Source organism: Oryctolagus cuniculus, chromosome 2, assembly GCF_964237555.1.
Source record: "Oryctolagus cuniculus chromosome 2, mOryCun1.1, whole genome shotgun sequence".
Lineage (NCBI taxonomy): Eukaryota > Metazoa > Chordata > Mammalia > Lagomorpha > Leporidae > Oryctolagus > Oryctolagus cuniculus.
The window spans coordinates 129603609-129618055 of record NC_091433.1 but is presented as its reverse complement, the minus strand read 5'-3'; the positions used below and the strand labels follow the sequence as shown (position 1 = coordinate 129618055).

At 53.1% G+C, this 14447-nt stretch overlaps 1 protein-coding gene across 1 annotated transcript in view; it reads right to left on the bottom strand.

Moving 5' to 3' along the window:
* The window catches only part of FBXO41 (F-box protein 41), a 28964-nt gene that overhangs the window by 11209 nt on the left and 3308 nt on the right, over positions 1-14447 (bottom strand). The window contains 1 exon segment of the mRNA XM_070069516.1: positions 1712-2767. Within this exon segment, the coding sequence (XP_069925617.1) occupies positions 1712-2626 (915 nt within the window). The 5' untranslated portion in view covers positions 2627-2767.

Below are 14447 nucleotides of genomic sequence, written 5' to 3'. Positions count from 1 at the left end.
TACAGCGTCCATAAAAACCGCACACAGAACTGCACCCCAGCCCTAGGCACTCCTGCACCGGGCACGCACCCGGAACCCCATGTCTGCACCTACCATAAGGGCACACCTGCACCTCACACCACACACAGACACACTCAGGTCCTCATGGCCTCAGGATCCAGTCTCCCAACACGGAAACACTCCTGGGGACACATTCAGCGCCACAGAGCCACAGCACGTATCCCAACACGCAGCCCCACCCAGCACGTGCACTCTCAGCAAAGGCACAGCCCAACACATACGAAGGAAGACCCACGGAGGCCCACAGGTAGCTCCGATACACCCGCACTTTGGGAAGCACGCATAAACATGGCAGCACGGCGAGAAGCGGGTATGGCGACCCAGCCTGCACCAGCCTCCCGGAGTCACATGAACACAGCAATTACCTGAGCAACCACTCCCAAACGCACCAAGGGTGTCCCTGCACCCATTTAACATTCACCAAGCATCTTCCAGCGTCAGCCAGGGTGCTCAGTATTGGGGATACAGCAATGGACAAAACAGAAAAATCCTGTCTTCATGGAGCACGTATCATTTTTAAAACATGTTATGTATTTTTATTTTATTTGAAAGGTAGAGAGAAACAGAAGGAGATCTTTCATCCATTGGCTCTCTCATCCACTGCCCTGGAGCTTCCTTCTATCACGATGAAGACAGATAAATAACATCAATAAAATTCTACACTGAAAGGCCAGAGAAAGTGCAGGCTTTTGGGATAGCAGTTGATATGCTGCTTGGGACACCACATCCCATATTAGGATGTCTGGGTGCAAGTCTCGCCTCCATGCCTGATTCTGAGCACCCTGGGAGGCACCAGGTGAAGGCTCGAGTACTTGGGTCCCTGCCACCCACATGAGAGACCCAGAGGGAGATCCAGGCTCCTGGCTTCTGCCTGGCCTAGCCTGGACTATTGCAGGCACCTGGGGAGTGAACCAGCAGATGGGAAATTTCTCATGCTCTCTCTGCCTTTCCAATAAAGTGAAAGTAAACTTTTTTTTTTAAAGGCCACAGAAAAGAGGAGAAGCCAGGAGGATAGAAGGCTGAGAAGGAACAGACAAAAAGATCGAAGGGGCTCCCTAGAGCGCATCCTGGGAGCCAAGTGAAAGGGCCTCGAAGACCGGCTGTGGCAGCCGCTGCTGCCGGGCCTCAGCAACACGAAGTCCCTGGTGACACCAGGACAGTGGCAGGGGTGGAAGGTGGCTCAGAGTGGGTTCAAGAGGGAACGCGAGGAAACACAGGCCACAAGCAGTGTAACAGACGCGGCTTTTCTGTAAGGAGAGAAAAGGGGCAGATGGGAGAAGCGCCATCCGGCTCGCCTCACGTGCTTTTAGGAATGATACCCAGGTAGGGAAGCTCTGAAGACAGACAAAGGCGAGGGGAGAATTGAGCCACGGCCTGGAGTAGGCAAATGAGAAGAGGATGCGGTGCCAAAATGCAGGGCGTGGCGCTGGCTGGGATACATGGAGGAGAAACATCCAGTCGTGGAGGTCAGATGCCATGCACTCACAGGCCCAGTCACAACACCCGCTCCACTACCCACGCTCACGGCCCCGCTCCTGAACCAAAAAGCCACGGCCTTAACCGCATACACCCAGGCACTTTCCGTTGGCGGTGGCGATGACGACAACCCCACGCGGACACACCCACCCTCGGCGCCCTGCAGGCCTACTCACTGCTGCTTTCGGTTCAGCTCCTGCTCCTTGTGCACCAGGTCCTGCTTGAGCGAGGCCAGCAGCTCCACGCTCACGTCCACCTGGCGCGAGAGCTCGGAGGCACGCTCCTCCAGTTCCTCCTTCTCGCGCCCCAGCCGCGCGCTCTCCTGGCGCGCCGTCTCCAGCTCCGCCGCCTTGCGCTCCAGCTCAGCCTGCAGCCGGCCCACCTGGCCCGCGATCTTCTGCTCCACCTCCTCGCTCAGCCGTTCCAGCCGCCGGTCCACCTCCAGCTTCTCCAGCGCGCGGATCTTGAGGCGCGCCAGGCCCTCCTCGTACGCCACGTCGGCCGGCGAGGGCGACGCGGGAGAGGCTGAGGCCGGCCCGGGGCAGGGGCCGGGGCCGGGCCCGGGCGGCGGCGTCGAGCACGCCGAGGACGCCACTGACTTGCGCGCGATCAGCTCTCCCAGCGGGATCTCGATCTCGCGCAGCGCGTAGCGCGCGGCGGGCACGAGGCCCGGCTCAGCTAGCTCGTCGCAGGGCAGGCTGGCGGGCACCAGGTCGCCCGGGAAGTGGGCAAGGGGCGCGTGGTGGTGGTGGTGGTGGTGCAGCAGGTGTGGCGTTGCGGGCGCCGGCCCGGCCGCCTGCTCCTTGCCCTGGAAGGACGTGCTCTCGAAGACCTCGCGCCGCGCGCCGGGCACCGCCAGCAGGGCGGCGGGCTCGGGCGCCAGCGGGAAGCCCGAGGCTGCTGCGGCGGCGGCGGCAGCGGCGGCGGCGGCAGCGGCGGCGCCGTCGCAAATGCTGTTGGTCTTGGAGAGGATGTAGAGCGTCTCGTAGGTGTGGCTGTACTCCAGGTGCGCGCGCAGCGACGACAGGCTCCGGAAGCGCTTGTGCTCCCCGCAGCGCGGGCAGCGGTAGGGCAGGTCCAGCGAGGCCATGGCCCCGCCGCCCGCGCTGCTCAGAGCCGGCTCCACCGCGGCCGCCGCGCCCCTCAGCCGGGCGCGCTCATGGGGGGCCGTGGGCGAGCTCCCCTGCGGGGTCGGGAAGGCTCAGGGCGCCGGCGGCCCGGGGCGAGGAGGCTGGAAGAGAGGGACGGTGTCTTAGAAGGAGGGGATCCCCGCTCCCTCCCGCTCCTGCCTGCTCCCCCTGCACCTGTCTGTCCCCCAGTGATGGGGCGAAGGGAAAGCAAGAACCTGACCTCCCAGAGGGGGCTGGCTTGCTGTGGCACCTGTGCAAGAGTGAGAGAGACTGTGATTTATTTAAAAGAAAAAAAAAAAAGAATCTGTTTTATTTACAGTCGTTCCAATCTGGACACAACCCAAGTGCCCATCAACAGCAGAAGGAATACACTGTGATACGGTTACAATGGAGTCCTCTCAAGTGACTGCTGGTACACGCAACACGGATGAATCTGTTCTGTTATGTTGTGGGAAGGAAAGCCAGACCCGAGTGTAGGCTGTAGGATTCCACAGAAACAGAGTTCCAGGACAGATGATAATGACACAAGTCAGAACAGAGGTTGCCCCTGGAGGCTGTGAACACTGGGAAAGAGCAGGAGCGGGTTTAGGTGATGCTGAAATGGGTCTGCGTCTCGATCCGAGTGGTGGTGGTTCAGGTGCACACACGTGTCAGGTGCACACACGTGTCAGGCTGTGCACTGCATGCACTCCCCTGTATGTAGGTTACCTCTTAAATCCCCAAGATGCTCATTTGCACGCCATACAAGCCACTGCTGTAACACAAGCTGGACTATTCGTACAGTGCTGCAGTGACCAAGATGTCCCTCCACTTGATGCTACTTGGGGTGGGGGCTCTTTGTTCCTGGCCCAACACCCTCCTACCTCTCCTACTCCAGGCCTTAGATCCCTCAGGCCTAAAAAGCATGAGGCATGGCTCTGGTGAGCGTCCCTGCCTGGCCCACCACCCCAGGGCTGTATCATCTGTGCTCCCCACACCCATTTTGACATCTCACCCCTCCACACTCTCAACTCCTGCTGCCAGCTGTCCCCACTTCTGGATTCCTGTGCCCCTGCCCTGCCTGTGGCGTCTCCACAGCCTTCCATCAGGCTCCAGGCAGACTGACGCTGTCGCTGTGCTTTTCAGGGTCATGGGCCACCTGCTAATCAGACAGCCCAGTTGTCCTCAGGCTGGGTCCCTCAGCTGACTCAATCCCTGCAAATCCATAGAACGCTGTGAGGCTCTCATTTGACTTTTCCTCTGGGTTCTGCCATCTCCTGTTCTTGCCATCTTTCCAAGATTGCTGGCTCTTGATGGGGTGGTCTCTGGGGTCTACCTTCTGGCCCCCTCTGCCTCCATCCTCCCCCCAGGCAGTCTGGCTCAATCCCACAGATGCCTCCACACCCACCACTGCTCTCAGAGCCACCTCTTCATCCTGGCCAGCTCCTGAGATCTGTCTGCCTCTGTCATGTCCACACTGACAGATGGGTGGACCTCTGTTGCCTTCGCCAGCCCAGCACCCAGTTTTCCTCCTGGTAACAGCACCCTGCTCTGATTCTAGGGGTCTACCCTCCCTTCCCCACTTTTTTAGGCCTGTAGTCCTGGGGTGTGACATAGACCTGGCCAATGGGAATCCTAGAATGGGCACAGGGCACCCACACCGAGCCAAAAAAGCCCTGGGACTACTGCAGGAGGCATCCTGTGTGGTCTCAGGTGCCTAAGGTGACGCAGAGGGCCACAGCTGCTAGGGAGGAATCTTCTGGAACTGGAGCCAACCCAGGAAAGCAGAACTGAGATGAAGATTTTCCACACACATGCTGTGAGATCCTGGCCTGTTCGGTTATGTGAGCCAGTCAATCCCCTTTTTGCTTAAAATAGTTCATTGGGTATGTGTTACCTTCACTGGAGAAAGTTTCAACTAAGAAAGCAGAATCAGAGATAGAAACATTTTTTTCAAGTATAATGGACCTTAAGAAGGTATTAGCCGGGGCCAGCGCTGTGGCGCAGCGAGTTAAAGCCCTGGCCTGCGGCGCCGGCCTCCCCATATGGCACCATTTCAAGTCCTGGCTGCTCCACTTCTGATCCAGCTCTCTGCTATGGCCTGGGAAAGCAGCAGAAGATGGCCCGAGTCCTTGGGCCCCTGCACCCATGTGGGAGACCCGGAAGAAGCTCCTGGCTTCCAATTGGCACAGTTCCAGCTGTTGTGGCCAGTTGGGGAGTGAACCAGTGGATGAAGATCTCTCCTCTCTGTCTCTCCTTCTCTCTCTGTTTAACTCTTTCAAATAAATAAATCTTAAAAAAAAAAAAAGGTGGCATTAGCCAAGCTGGGGGTGAGGAGGAGGCATAAGATGGTGCCAATTCTCCGGCTGCCCACCCAGCACCAAAGAGGCTCATCAAAATGCCTCCTGTCGCCCTGGAGCCGAGGCCAAGGACCTGCCAAGACTGGAGCTTTAGCGGATCTGTGGAAAGATGTAGAGCGTTGGGGTTGTTCTTTCCCTTGGCCCCCATCAGGGCCAGCATGGAGACACTCCCTGCTGGAAACAGAGGAGGTACTCAGGCCTGCTCTTTTCTGCCTGAGGCCAGAAATCCAGTATGGTTGAGAGATAATTAAGAGGCATTCTCTGCAGCAAGCTAAAGTCAGCTCCAGCTAAGACAGGGAGGCTGGAAACTCAGAGGGAGCCCTGCCTGGGGCCTGAAAGGCTCCGGACTCCTCAGGCCCTGCTGCACCCCTGCTGTGCCCCTCCCTGCTCCAGAGTTTTCCACTCCCACAGCCTTCTGTTAGGATAAAGCTTCAGTGGCAGGGGGCAAATGAGCTCTGCCTACTCCCCCCACACACCCCCCAACTAGAGCTTTGCTGGGGCAGAGGCTCAGCCACAGAACTAGCTCCCAGGAAGGACAGAGTCTTCCAGAGTCTGTTGCTAAGAGACAACCCCACCCCTCCCTCAACATCACCACCAGGACTCCATTCAAGAACTGTAACTTTCAATGAGGTCTCTAGCTTTGGTTAAGGGCTCAGGCTCTGGGGCTCTGGGGCTGACCACATGTAAATTGACTTTAAAGCCTCCTAATGAGGAAGGGAATTGTATTACCAGAAGAAACCCACAAACCTGTAAAGACAAAGGCAAGTTTTACTTAGCTCCTAAGGTCACTCCTTACCCGCCCAAACCTGTACCCCCAGTGCCTCTCATCTGTGGCCACAGAGCAGGCAGGCAGAACCAGGAGAGTCAGAACCTCTGATTGGCGGGTGGACCAGTCAGTCGACCCAGGACTTGTCAGCTGCGTGGGGCTGCAGGTGTTTTCCCCCAGTTGTTTCTTCAAGGAGGGGGGTTTTGGTTCTTGCAGCTCCCCATGTTTTCCTCCACCACTGCAGTCTGGCCACAGATGGAAAGGCCACGAGGGGCCAGCTCAGGACCTCATCAGAAAGACAGATCTTGGCTGAATGTGGTAACAGGCTGAGAGCTGGGAATAGCTTCCAGGGAGGTGACAGCTGCACAGTGAGAAACAGAGCACATTGCGTTAGACATTATATGGGAAGAGGGCTCTGTGTAGATCTTGGACAGCCGAGAAGTGGAACAATGTGTACATTTATTGCTCTTGCACCTCCGTACCAGTCCTTCTTTGGGGATCGACCCCACAGTGTTGCCTTAGAGGACCATTCCCCCTACTCTGAATGGGTTTAGGTAGAGCTGACCCCACGCCCGGGCTCCAGGGGAGCACACGTGACCTCGGTCTGCTCCATCAGCGTCCCAGGGATTGAGTCGGTGACGGCCCTGGTTCTTAACCAGGCCCATGCAGGCACCCCAGGACCTGGGCTCGGCTGGCAGGACATGAGCCCGGAGCTGCTTCTGGCCATTTCTGTCCTCTCTTTGGGGGATAAGAAGAAGGAAACTGCTGATGCCACACCCCTGATGCCTGAAGCTTCCGCCTAGGACTTGTCCTCTGTGCAGAGGCAATGACCGTTCTGGGGGCTCGAATCATCTGAGTTGCCCGCCAGTTTCTAGCAAGGAGACTGCAGACGCACAACGTGTCCCAGTGTCAAAATCCCGGACGTTCCCTCACCCGGTCCCCAGCGTCCCTGTCTGCCTCAACAGCACCACTGCCACCCAGCAAGGCCACTGGCCATCGTGATGTTTCTTTTTGCCAAGCATCAAGATCTGCGGGGCCTCCCTCAGGATGCTTTCAACACAGGCATCCTTCTCTCTTCTGGCCACAGCCCCCTCCGGCCTGTCTGCCGGCCCACTCCTGTCCCCCAGTTCTGAGGCATCCAAAGCACCAGATTCCTCTTTCTGCAGATGACTCCTGCTCAGACTCCATCAAAGGCTCCCCATCGTCTGTCAACTCCAGCCAAACCCTCAGCTCCACGGTCTGGCCTCGCTGTGCTCTTGCCAACTTGGAAGGGGAAAATGGGCCGGCTGTTCCACTTGCATTTCTTTGATTACGGCGCTTGGCCATTTTCCCACACATTTACCAGTCCTTGGGCCTCTTTGGTGACTTGCCTATGGACTATTTTGTTCATTTTTCTCCTGAACATTCCCAGTCCCTTATTGATTTGCAAAAGCATTTTCTAATATTGATCTTTTGTCAGTTATATCCTGCAAATATCTTTCTCAAGTATGTTGATTGGCTTTTACTTTTGTTTATGGTCTTTATTGATATATTAAGTATGCATCAGTAAACTATGATTTTTAAAATAATTTTTAAAGATTTTTTATTTTTTTGAAAGGCAGAGTTACAAAGAGACATAGGTAGAGAGAGAGAGGTCCTCCATCCGCTGGTTCACTCCCCAAATAATAACTGCTGAAGCTGGGCCGATCCTAAGCCATGAGGCGGGAGCTTTCTCCAGGTATCCCACGGGGGTGCAGGAGTCGAAATCTTAGGCGGTCTTCTACTGCTTTCCCAGGCCACAGCAGAGAGCTGGGTCAGAACCGGCACCCATATTGGATGCTGTTGCTGCAGGCAGCAGCTTACCCGCTACGCCACCACCCCAGCACCTAAAATAATTTTTATTTATTTGAAAGGCAGATAGAAAGGGAGAGAGATCTCTTATCTACATGCTTACTCCTCAAATGCCTGAAACAGCCAGGGCTGACCCATACCAGAGATGAGAGCCAGATCTTTCAGTCAGGGTCTCCCATGTAGGTGGCAGAGGCCGAGGTGCCGGAGCCATCACCTGCTGCCTCTCAGGGAGTGCGCTGGCAGGGAGCTGGCATGGAGACTGGAGGCAGGCCTGGAACCCAGGCGCTCTGGTCTAGGATGCCACCTTCCAAGCAGCCAGCTAATGCCTATGCCAAATGCCAGCCCCAGCTGTACGATTTCTGATCTTGTCATGCTTAGGGGGTCCATCCCTATCTACAGATTACAGAAACACATCGTTTTCCCAGTGAGTGATATGACTTCATTTTTAAAATTCCAGAATATATATATATGTATCTATATATGTATTTTTGACAGGCAGAGTGGACAGTGAGAGAGAGAGACAGAGAGAAAGGTCTTCCTTTTGCCGTTGGTTCACCCTCCAATGGCCGCTGTGGCCGGCGCACTGCAGCCAGCGCACCGCGCTGATCCGATGGCAGGAGCCAGGTACTTCTCCTGGTCTCCCATGGGGTGCAGGGCCCAAGCACTTGGGCCATCCTTCACTGCACTCCCTGGCCACAGCAGAGAGCTGGCCTGGAAGAGGGGCAACCAGGACAGAATCCGGCGCCCCGACCGGGACTAGAACCCGGTGTGCCGGAGCTGCAAGGCGGAGGATTAGCCTAGTGAGCTGCGGCACCGGCCCCAGAATATTATTTTAAATTAAGGGCTGTAAACAAATAATCATGATACCATAAGTTGACAATGACTTGACAGCATGCAAATGATTCATGATCCCCTTTTGCACACATGGATTTTTAATCCATCTAGAAAGTTTTGGCGGGTATGGTGAGACAGGGAATTTTTAAAAACACATTTTTGTTGCAGAGAAAAATATTAAGATGGACTCCTGTGCACCCCTTATCCAAGCTTCGGCAATGACCAACTCATGGCTGAGTCTGTTTCATATACACAGATCCCTGCTTCACACCTGCATGACTTTGAGCAAATCCTAGATGTAGCATTGTTTCATCCACGAATACCATAGTAGGCTTCAAACAGGACTTTGCTTTCTTTTTTAGAAAAGTACATATTTAGTCATTGTTCCAACATCACCATCATTTAGGTACATTAAAATCCAAAAAGTAGCCTTGACAGGTAAATCCAAAAGACGGTTGTCTAAAAAGACCAATAAAACAAAAAGCCGGGGCCAACGCTGTGGTGTAGCAGGTAAAGTCACCATCTGCAGTGCCAGCATCCCATATGGGTGCCAGTTCGTGTCCTGGCTGCTCCACTTCCAATCCAGCTCTCTGCTTATGGCCTGGGAGCAGTGGAAGATGGCCCAAGTCCTGGGCCCCTGCACCCATGTGGGAGACACGGAAGAAACTCCTGGCTCCTGACTTCAGATCAGCCCAGCGCCAGCTGTTGTGGTCATTTGGGGGATGAACCAGCGGATAGAAGACCTTTCTTTCTGTCTCTCCTTCTATTTGTAACTCTGCTTCTCAAATAAATAATAAATTTTTAAAAATCTTTTAAAACAAACAGCCTTCCAGCAAATCTATTCAAAGAGCAAGAGAGAGAAAAGGAAAGAACACAAATACCCAACACTACAAATCACACACAGAGATTTTTTAAAAATTTATGAAAATGCTATCAGGTACAACTCTTGACTCAAATTTTTGAAAATCAGGATGAACTGAATGGTCTTCTAGGAAAAATATAAATGACCAAAATTGACTCAAAAAGAAATAGAAAACCTGAACTAATAACAATAGACATAGCTGAAGAAGTTGGCAAAGTGACCAGGGATGTTAGAGAACGCAGTCACACCCACCCATGGCTGCTAGAGAATGGGGCTGTTCTGTAGTGCATGGTCGGCTCGGTGGCCGGGCCTCCATGTGGGCTGGTCCTTCTGGTGGGGGACTGTGGGGAGCAACTGGGAGCAACTCGGACTAGACTAAGTTACTGGAATTAAGACTTATTCTATGCATCTGCTCTCCCACAATATGGCGCTGGGAGAGGAGGAAACAGCTTCTACTCAGCTGCCTCCAGTTCAACCAATAAGCAGCAGGACCTGCTCCTGATTGGAGGAGAGCAGCGTACTCGGCGTGTGGGTAGCAGAGTTGGGATTGGTGGAAGAGGACTATAAAGGAGGAGAGAGACAACATACACCAGGAACATCTATCTGAAGGAACACCTGTGCAGCCCCCGAGAGAGCCGGCCGGCAGTGTGCCGCTCCCCCACGGAAGTGGGGAAAGTGGCAGGGGGAACCGCCCTTCCACGGAGGTGGAAGGGATGGTAGCCAACCCGGGAAGAACCAGCAGCAAACCCGGGGAGGGCCGAGCAGACAAAAGAACAGCGCAGGGTCCTGTGTCGTTCCTCCACGAAGAGGGGGAGCGACATAATGGTGCCGTGACTCGGATATGAAGCCTAGGCAGGGTTCAGTGTTGCTCCTCCACGAAGAGGGGGAGCGACAGGGGACACTTCCAGGCTTGGGAAGAGCCAGCCTCCTCTTTCCTGCCCCTTCCACCATGTACTTTCTTTTTTTTTAGACTTATTTTGGGGCCAGCCATGTGGCATAGAAGGTTAAGCCTCTGCCACTTCGAGTCCCAGCTGCTCCACTTCCAATCCAGCTCCCTGGTAATGGGCCTGGGAGAGCAGTAGAGGATGGCCCAGGTGCTTGGGCCCTTGCACCCATATGTCAGACCATTTCAAATAAATAAAATAAATCTTTTTAAAAAAGATCTATTTATTTACTTGACAGAGAGAGAGAGGATCTTCTATCCACTGGTTCACTCCCCAAATGGCCACAACAGCTGGGCCTGGGCCAGGTGAAACCAGGAGCCAGGAGTTTCATCTGGGTCTCCCACGTGGGTGCAGGGCCCAAGCACTTGGGCCATCTTCTACTCGTGCCCATATGGGATGCCAGCATCACAGGCAGTGACTTAACCTATTATGCCACAATGCCAGCCCCCACTACTATGCACTCATATTTAAAAAAAAAGATTTATTTTTATTTGAAAGACAGTTACAGAAAGAGAGAGAGGTCTATCATCCACTGGTTCACTCTCCAAATGACCACAATGGCCAGAGTTGAGCCGATCTGAAGCCAGAAGCCAGCAGCTTCTTCTGGGTCTCCCACACAGGTGCGGGGGCCCAAAGACTTGGCTTTTCCAGGCCATAGCAGAGAGCTGGATTGGAAGAGGAGCAGCCAGGACTCGAACTGGCTCCCATATGGGATGCTGGTGCTGCAGGCTGGGGCTTTAACCCACTGTGCCACAGCGCCAGCCCCCACTATGCATTTTTGAAGCACCCTTTTTTCCTGCACACAGAGCACAGGAGAAAGGGCAAGTCTGGAAGTACAGGACTGTGGATGGATGTGCAAGGCAGGGCAAGGGAGAGAGAACCAGGAGGCTCTTCACTCCAGGCCGGCCAGCCCCAGTTTTTCTCCACCTGGAGGTGGAGCTGAGGAATGATCAACATACCTCCTTTGCATAAGCACAAAGCTTGCCTGAATGTGAGCAAGAAGGCGATGGAGGCATGGAGTTGGGGATGGAGGGAGAGAAGGAAAAGGAAAAAAGTGTTGTCTGTTCGAATTTCATCCCAATCTTGTGCTATGAGCACCAAGAGAGGACACTCGGAGATTTTCCTTAGTCTTCTGGAGTCCCAGAACCAGCAACCTGTGCGGCTCTGAGACCTGCCTTTCCAGTCTGGCCCTCCTTCTTGCCATCCTCAGGCACTTAGATTTCTCCCACCTGGAACATCTACCCCAAGTCTCCCTCCCTCCCTCCCTCCCTCCATTTTAAAATTTATTTTATTTATTTGAAAAATGAGTTACAGAGAGAGGTAGAGCCAGAGAGAGAGAGAGAGAGAGAGATGTCTTCTATTCTACTGGTTCACCCCCCAAAATAACCAAAACAGCCAGAGCTGAGCTGATCCGAAGCCAGGAGCTTCTTCTGGGTCTCCCATGAGGGTGCAGGGGCCCAAGGACTTGGGCCATCCTTTACTGCTTTCCCAGGCTATAGCAGAGAGCTGAATGGGAAGAGGAGCAGCTGGGACTTGAACTGGTGTCCATATGGGATGCTGGCACTGCAGGCAGCAGCTTTAACCCGCTGCGCCACAGCACCAGCCCAAGTCTTCTGCTTTCTTTTAAGTTCAGCTCAAGATTTAATTTACATAGGACTCTACCAGCTGAACTAGGCAGAGCCTTTTTTTTTTTTTTTTTTTTTTTTTAAGGCTTTCAGGCTTATGAGTGTTACCTATTCAGACTAGGGCAACCATCCTCAGAAACGTGTCTGCTCTAGCTCCTGACTGCGGTCATGTTCTCACACGTTCACTCTGCCAGAAACATGGCTCGGCTCATCTTGCATTTCTGCAGCTTCCACGACCTTGTGGTTACTGATAATTCCTGCAGTGGACATCACCATTTTCATCTGATCAGCAAGTCATCTCCTTCTTGTAACAGCAGCACCACATCCTTGGGTGAGCTGTCCTCAACTCCATGTGGTTCTAGCAGCACTGCTGATACTAGCAGGGTGGACACATAACCCAAGGCCCGGCCAACCCAGTATCCCCATCTCCTCGGCCACGGTGACTGACTCAGAGTTGAGCCCATTCCTCATGCTGAGTCAATAACGTTCTTCACTGGGAGTTGATGTTGAAAGATCCAGGAGTCCTTTTGTCCTTCTCGGATCACAGGCTAGGATGATCATGTGGTCTACGGCTTTGTGCAGCCTCTGTCCATCACACAGAGAAAGCCTACCCATGGTGAGGAAGAAAACACAGCAGCATCAACAGGAAGCTGAGCCAAGGGCTAGAGAGAGAGTGCTCAGCACGCTGTCGAGAACCTGGGTGCAGTTATCCCTGAGACTCACACATCTCCCTTCTTTCCAGTTGCAGAAACTGGCAAAGATCTTTTGCTGAACGTAATTCGGGTTGGATTTCTCTCCCTTGCAATCAACACCCTTTCACATCTATATTCTAGCCTAGACTTCTCTCCCAAACTGTCCTCAAACATGAATTCATTTATGTACTTTTGCTGAGAACCTACTCTGTGCCATGAACTATACTAGGGATGCTAGGTAAGTGCTAGATCCATATAAAAGACACACAAACAGGATCCAGTTCTAGCCTTCAAGGAGCTTGTGATTTACTGGGACAGACTGAGGTGTCAGATGATGTGGTCACGAGACAGCTGTTAGGGAAGGAGCGTGTACTTGGTTCAGTGCTTATGACACCACTTGGGACATCTATATCCCATTATCAAAAGTACCTGGGTTCGAGTCTTGGCGATGTTTCTGAATCCAGCTTCCAGCTAATGTGCGCTATGGGTGGCAGCAAGCGATGACCCAAGTACTTGAGTCCTGCTATCCACATGAGAGACTTAAACTGAGTTCCAGGCACCTGGCTTTGGGCTGGCCCAGCCCCAACTGTGTAGGCATTTGAGTCATGAATCAACGGATGGAAGATCTCTTTCTGCCTTTCAAATAAATAAAAATGTAAAAATAACTTAAAAACTTAAGTTAGGTGAGAGACTGGTACAGGGTTCTGTACTTCACCTAACTTGAGGCATTGAGGCAATGGAGAACTCCTGGAGGTGGCAGTATCTCAATTTACTCAAGACCAAAAGTAGAATTGCCAGCAGGCGAGGACTCAGGTATGAGGAGCAGAAGAAAGGCATTCTAAGCAGACGAAAGAACACATACAAAGGCAAGGAAATGAAAGACATGGTAGGTCTCAATCAGTGCTAGTGCCCAACATTCACCATATAACAGTGCCTGGCCTGCAGCAGGTGCTCAGTAATTGGCTGTGGAATGAATGAACAAATGGCAAGGACTTGATTAGATTTACAGAGAATGGGATACAGGGAGCCAAGGCTGTTGGGATCTGGGCAATGGAAATCATTTTAAGGAAGGAGTCAGGCAATCCTGGAGAAAGAACAACTGTGGCAGGTAATAAAGGGAGGAGTCAGGGTAAGGCTCATGTTCAGGTTTTTAGCAATTGAGTGGATGAAGATGTAGCTTAGTAAGGAGGAAGGATGGAGCGGGGCAGGTTTTAGGAGCCAGACCATGAGTTTGGTTGTGGATTCCATGAACCTGAGATTCCAGTGGGCTTTGGAAGTAGAGATATGGAGTAAATAGTTTGCAATATGCAACCAAAAATAGTTTTGACAGCTCAAGCATAACAATGAAACTGGACAAGCAGGCCCCTGGAGAGAGTGCAGAGAGAAGAGAGCAGGGGGAAATGTGGGATGCTCAGAGAGGCAGAGGGGCAGAGGAACCAAGATGTTCCTAAGGACCAGCAGCAGAAATGGGCCAAGGATGTCAAGGAGAGAAGGAGTGGGCCACAGTAGAAGCAGAGTCGACAGCATGGGCATGAGCAGAAGTGACTTCAAGAGGGGCTGCTTGCTGCTGTGATGAGCCTGGCTCATGTGTACGGAGCGGAGACCATGAGTGGACACAGGAGCTCTGCTTTGAAGGGCAGGAGGCAGCAAGGGTGGATCCAGAGCAGTTTCTAGGATGAGCGAGACCTGAACATATTTAAAGGATTCTTAGAGGTAAAGTAATTCTACTCTATACCATCACTTCTGCTGGCCTGAGGCATGGACAATTCGATGCCTTAGACCTAGAATGGAAGGCAATTTGTTTTTTAAAAGTGCCTCAGGATTGGCATTGTAGCATAGTGGGTAAAGCCGCTGCCTGCAGTGCCGGCATCCCATGTGGGCACCAGTTC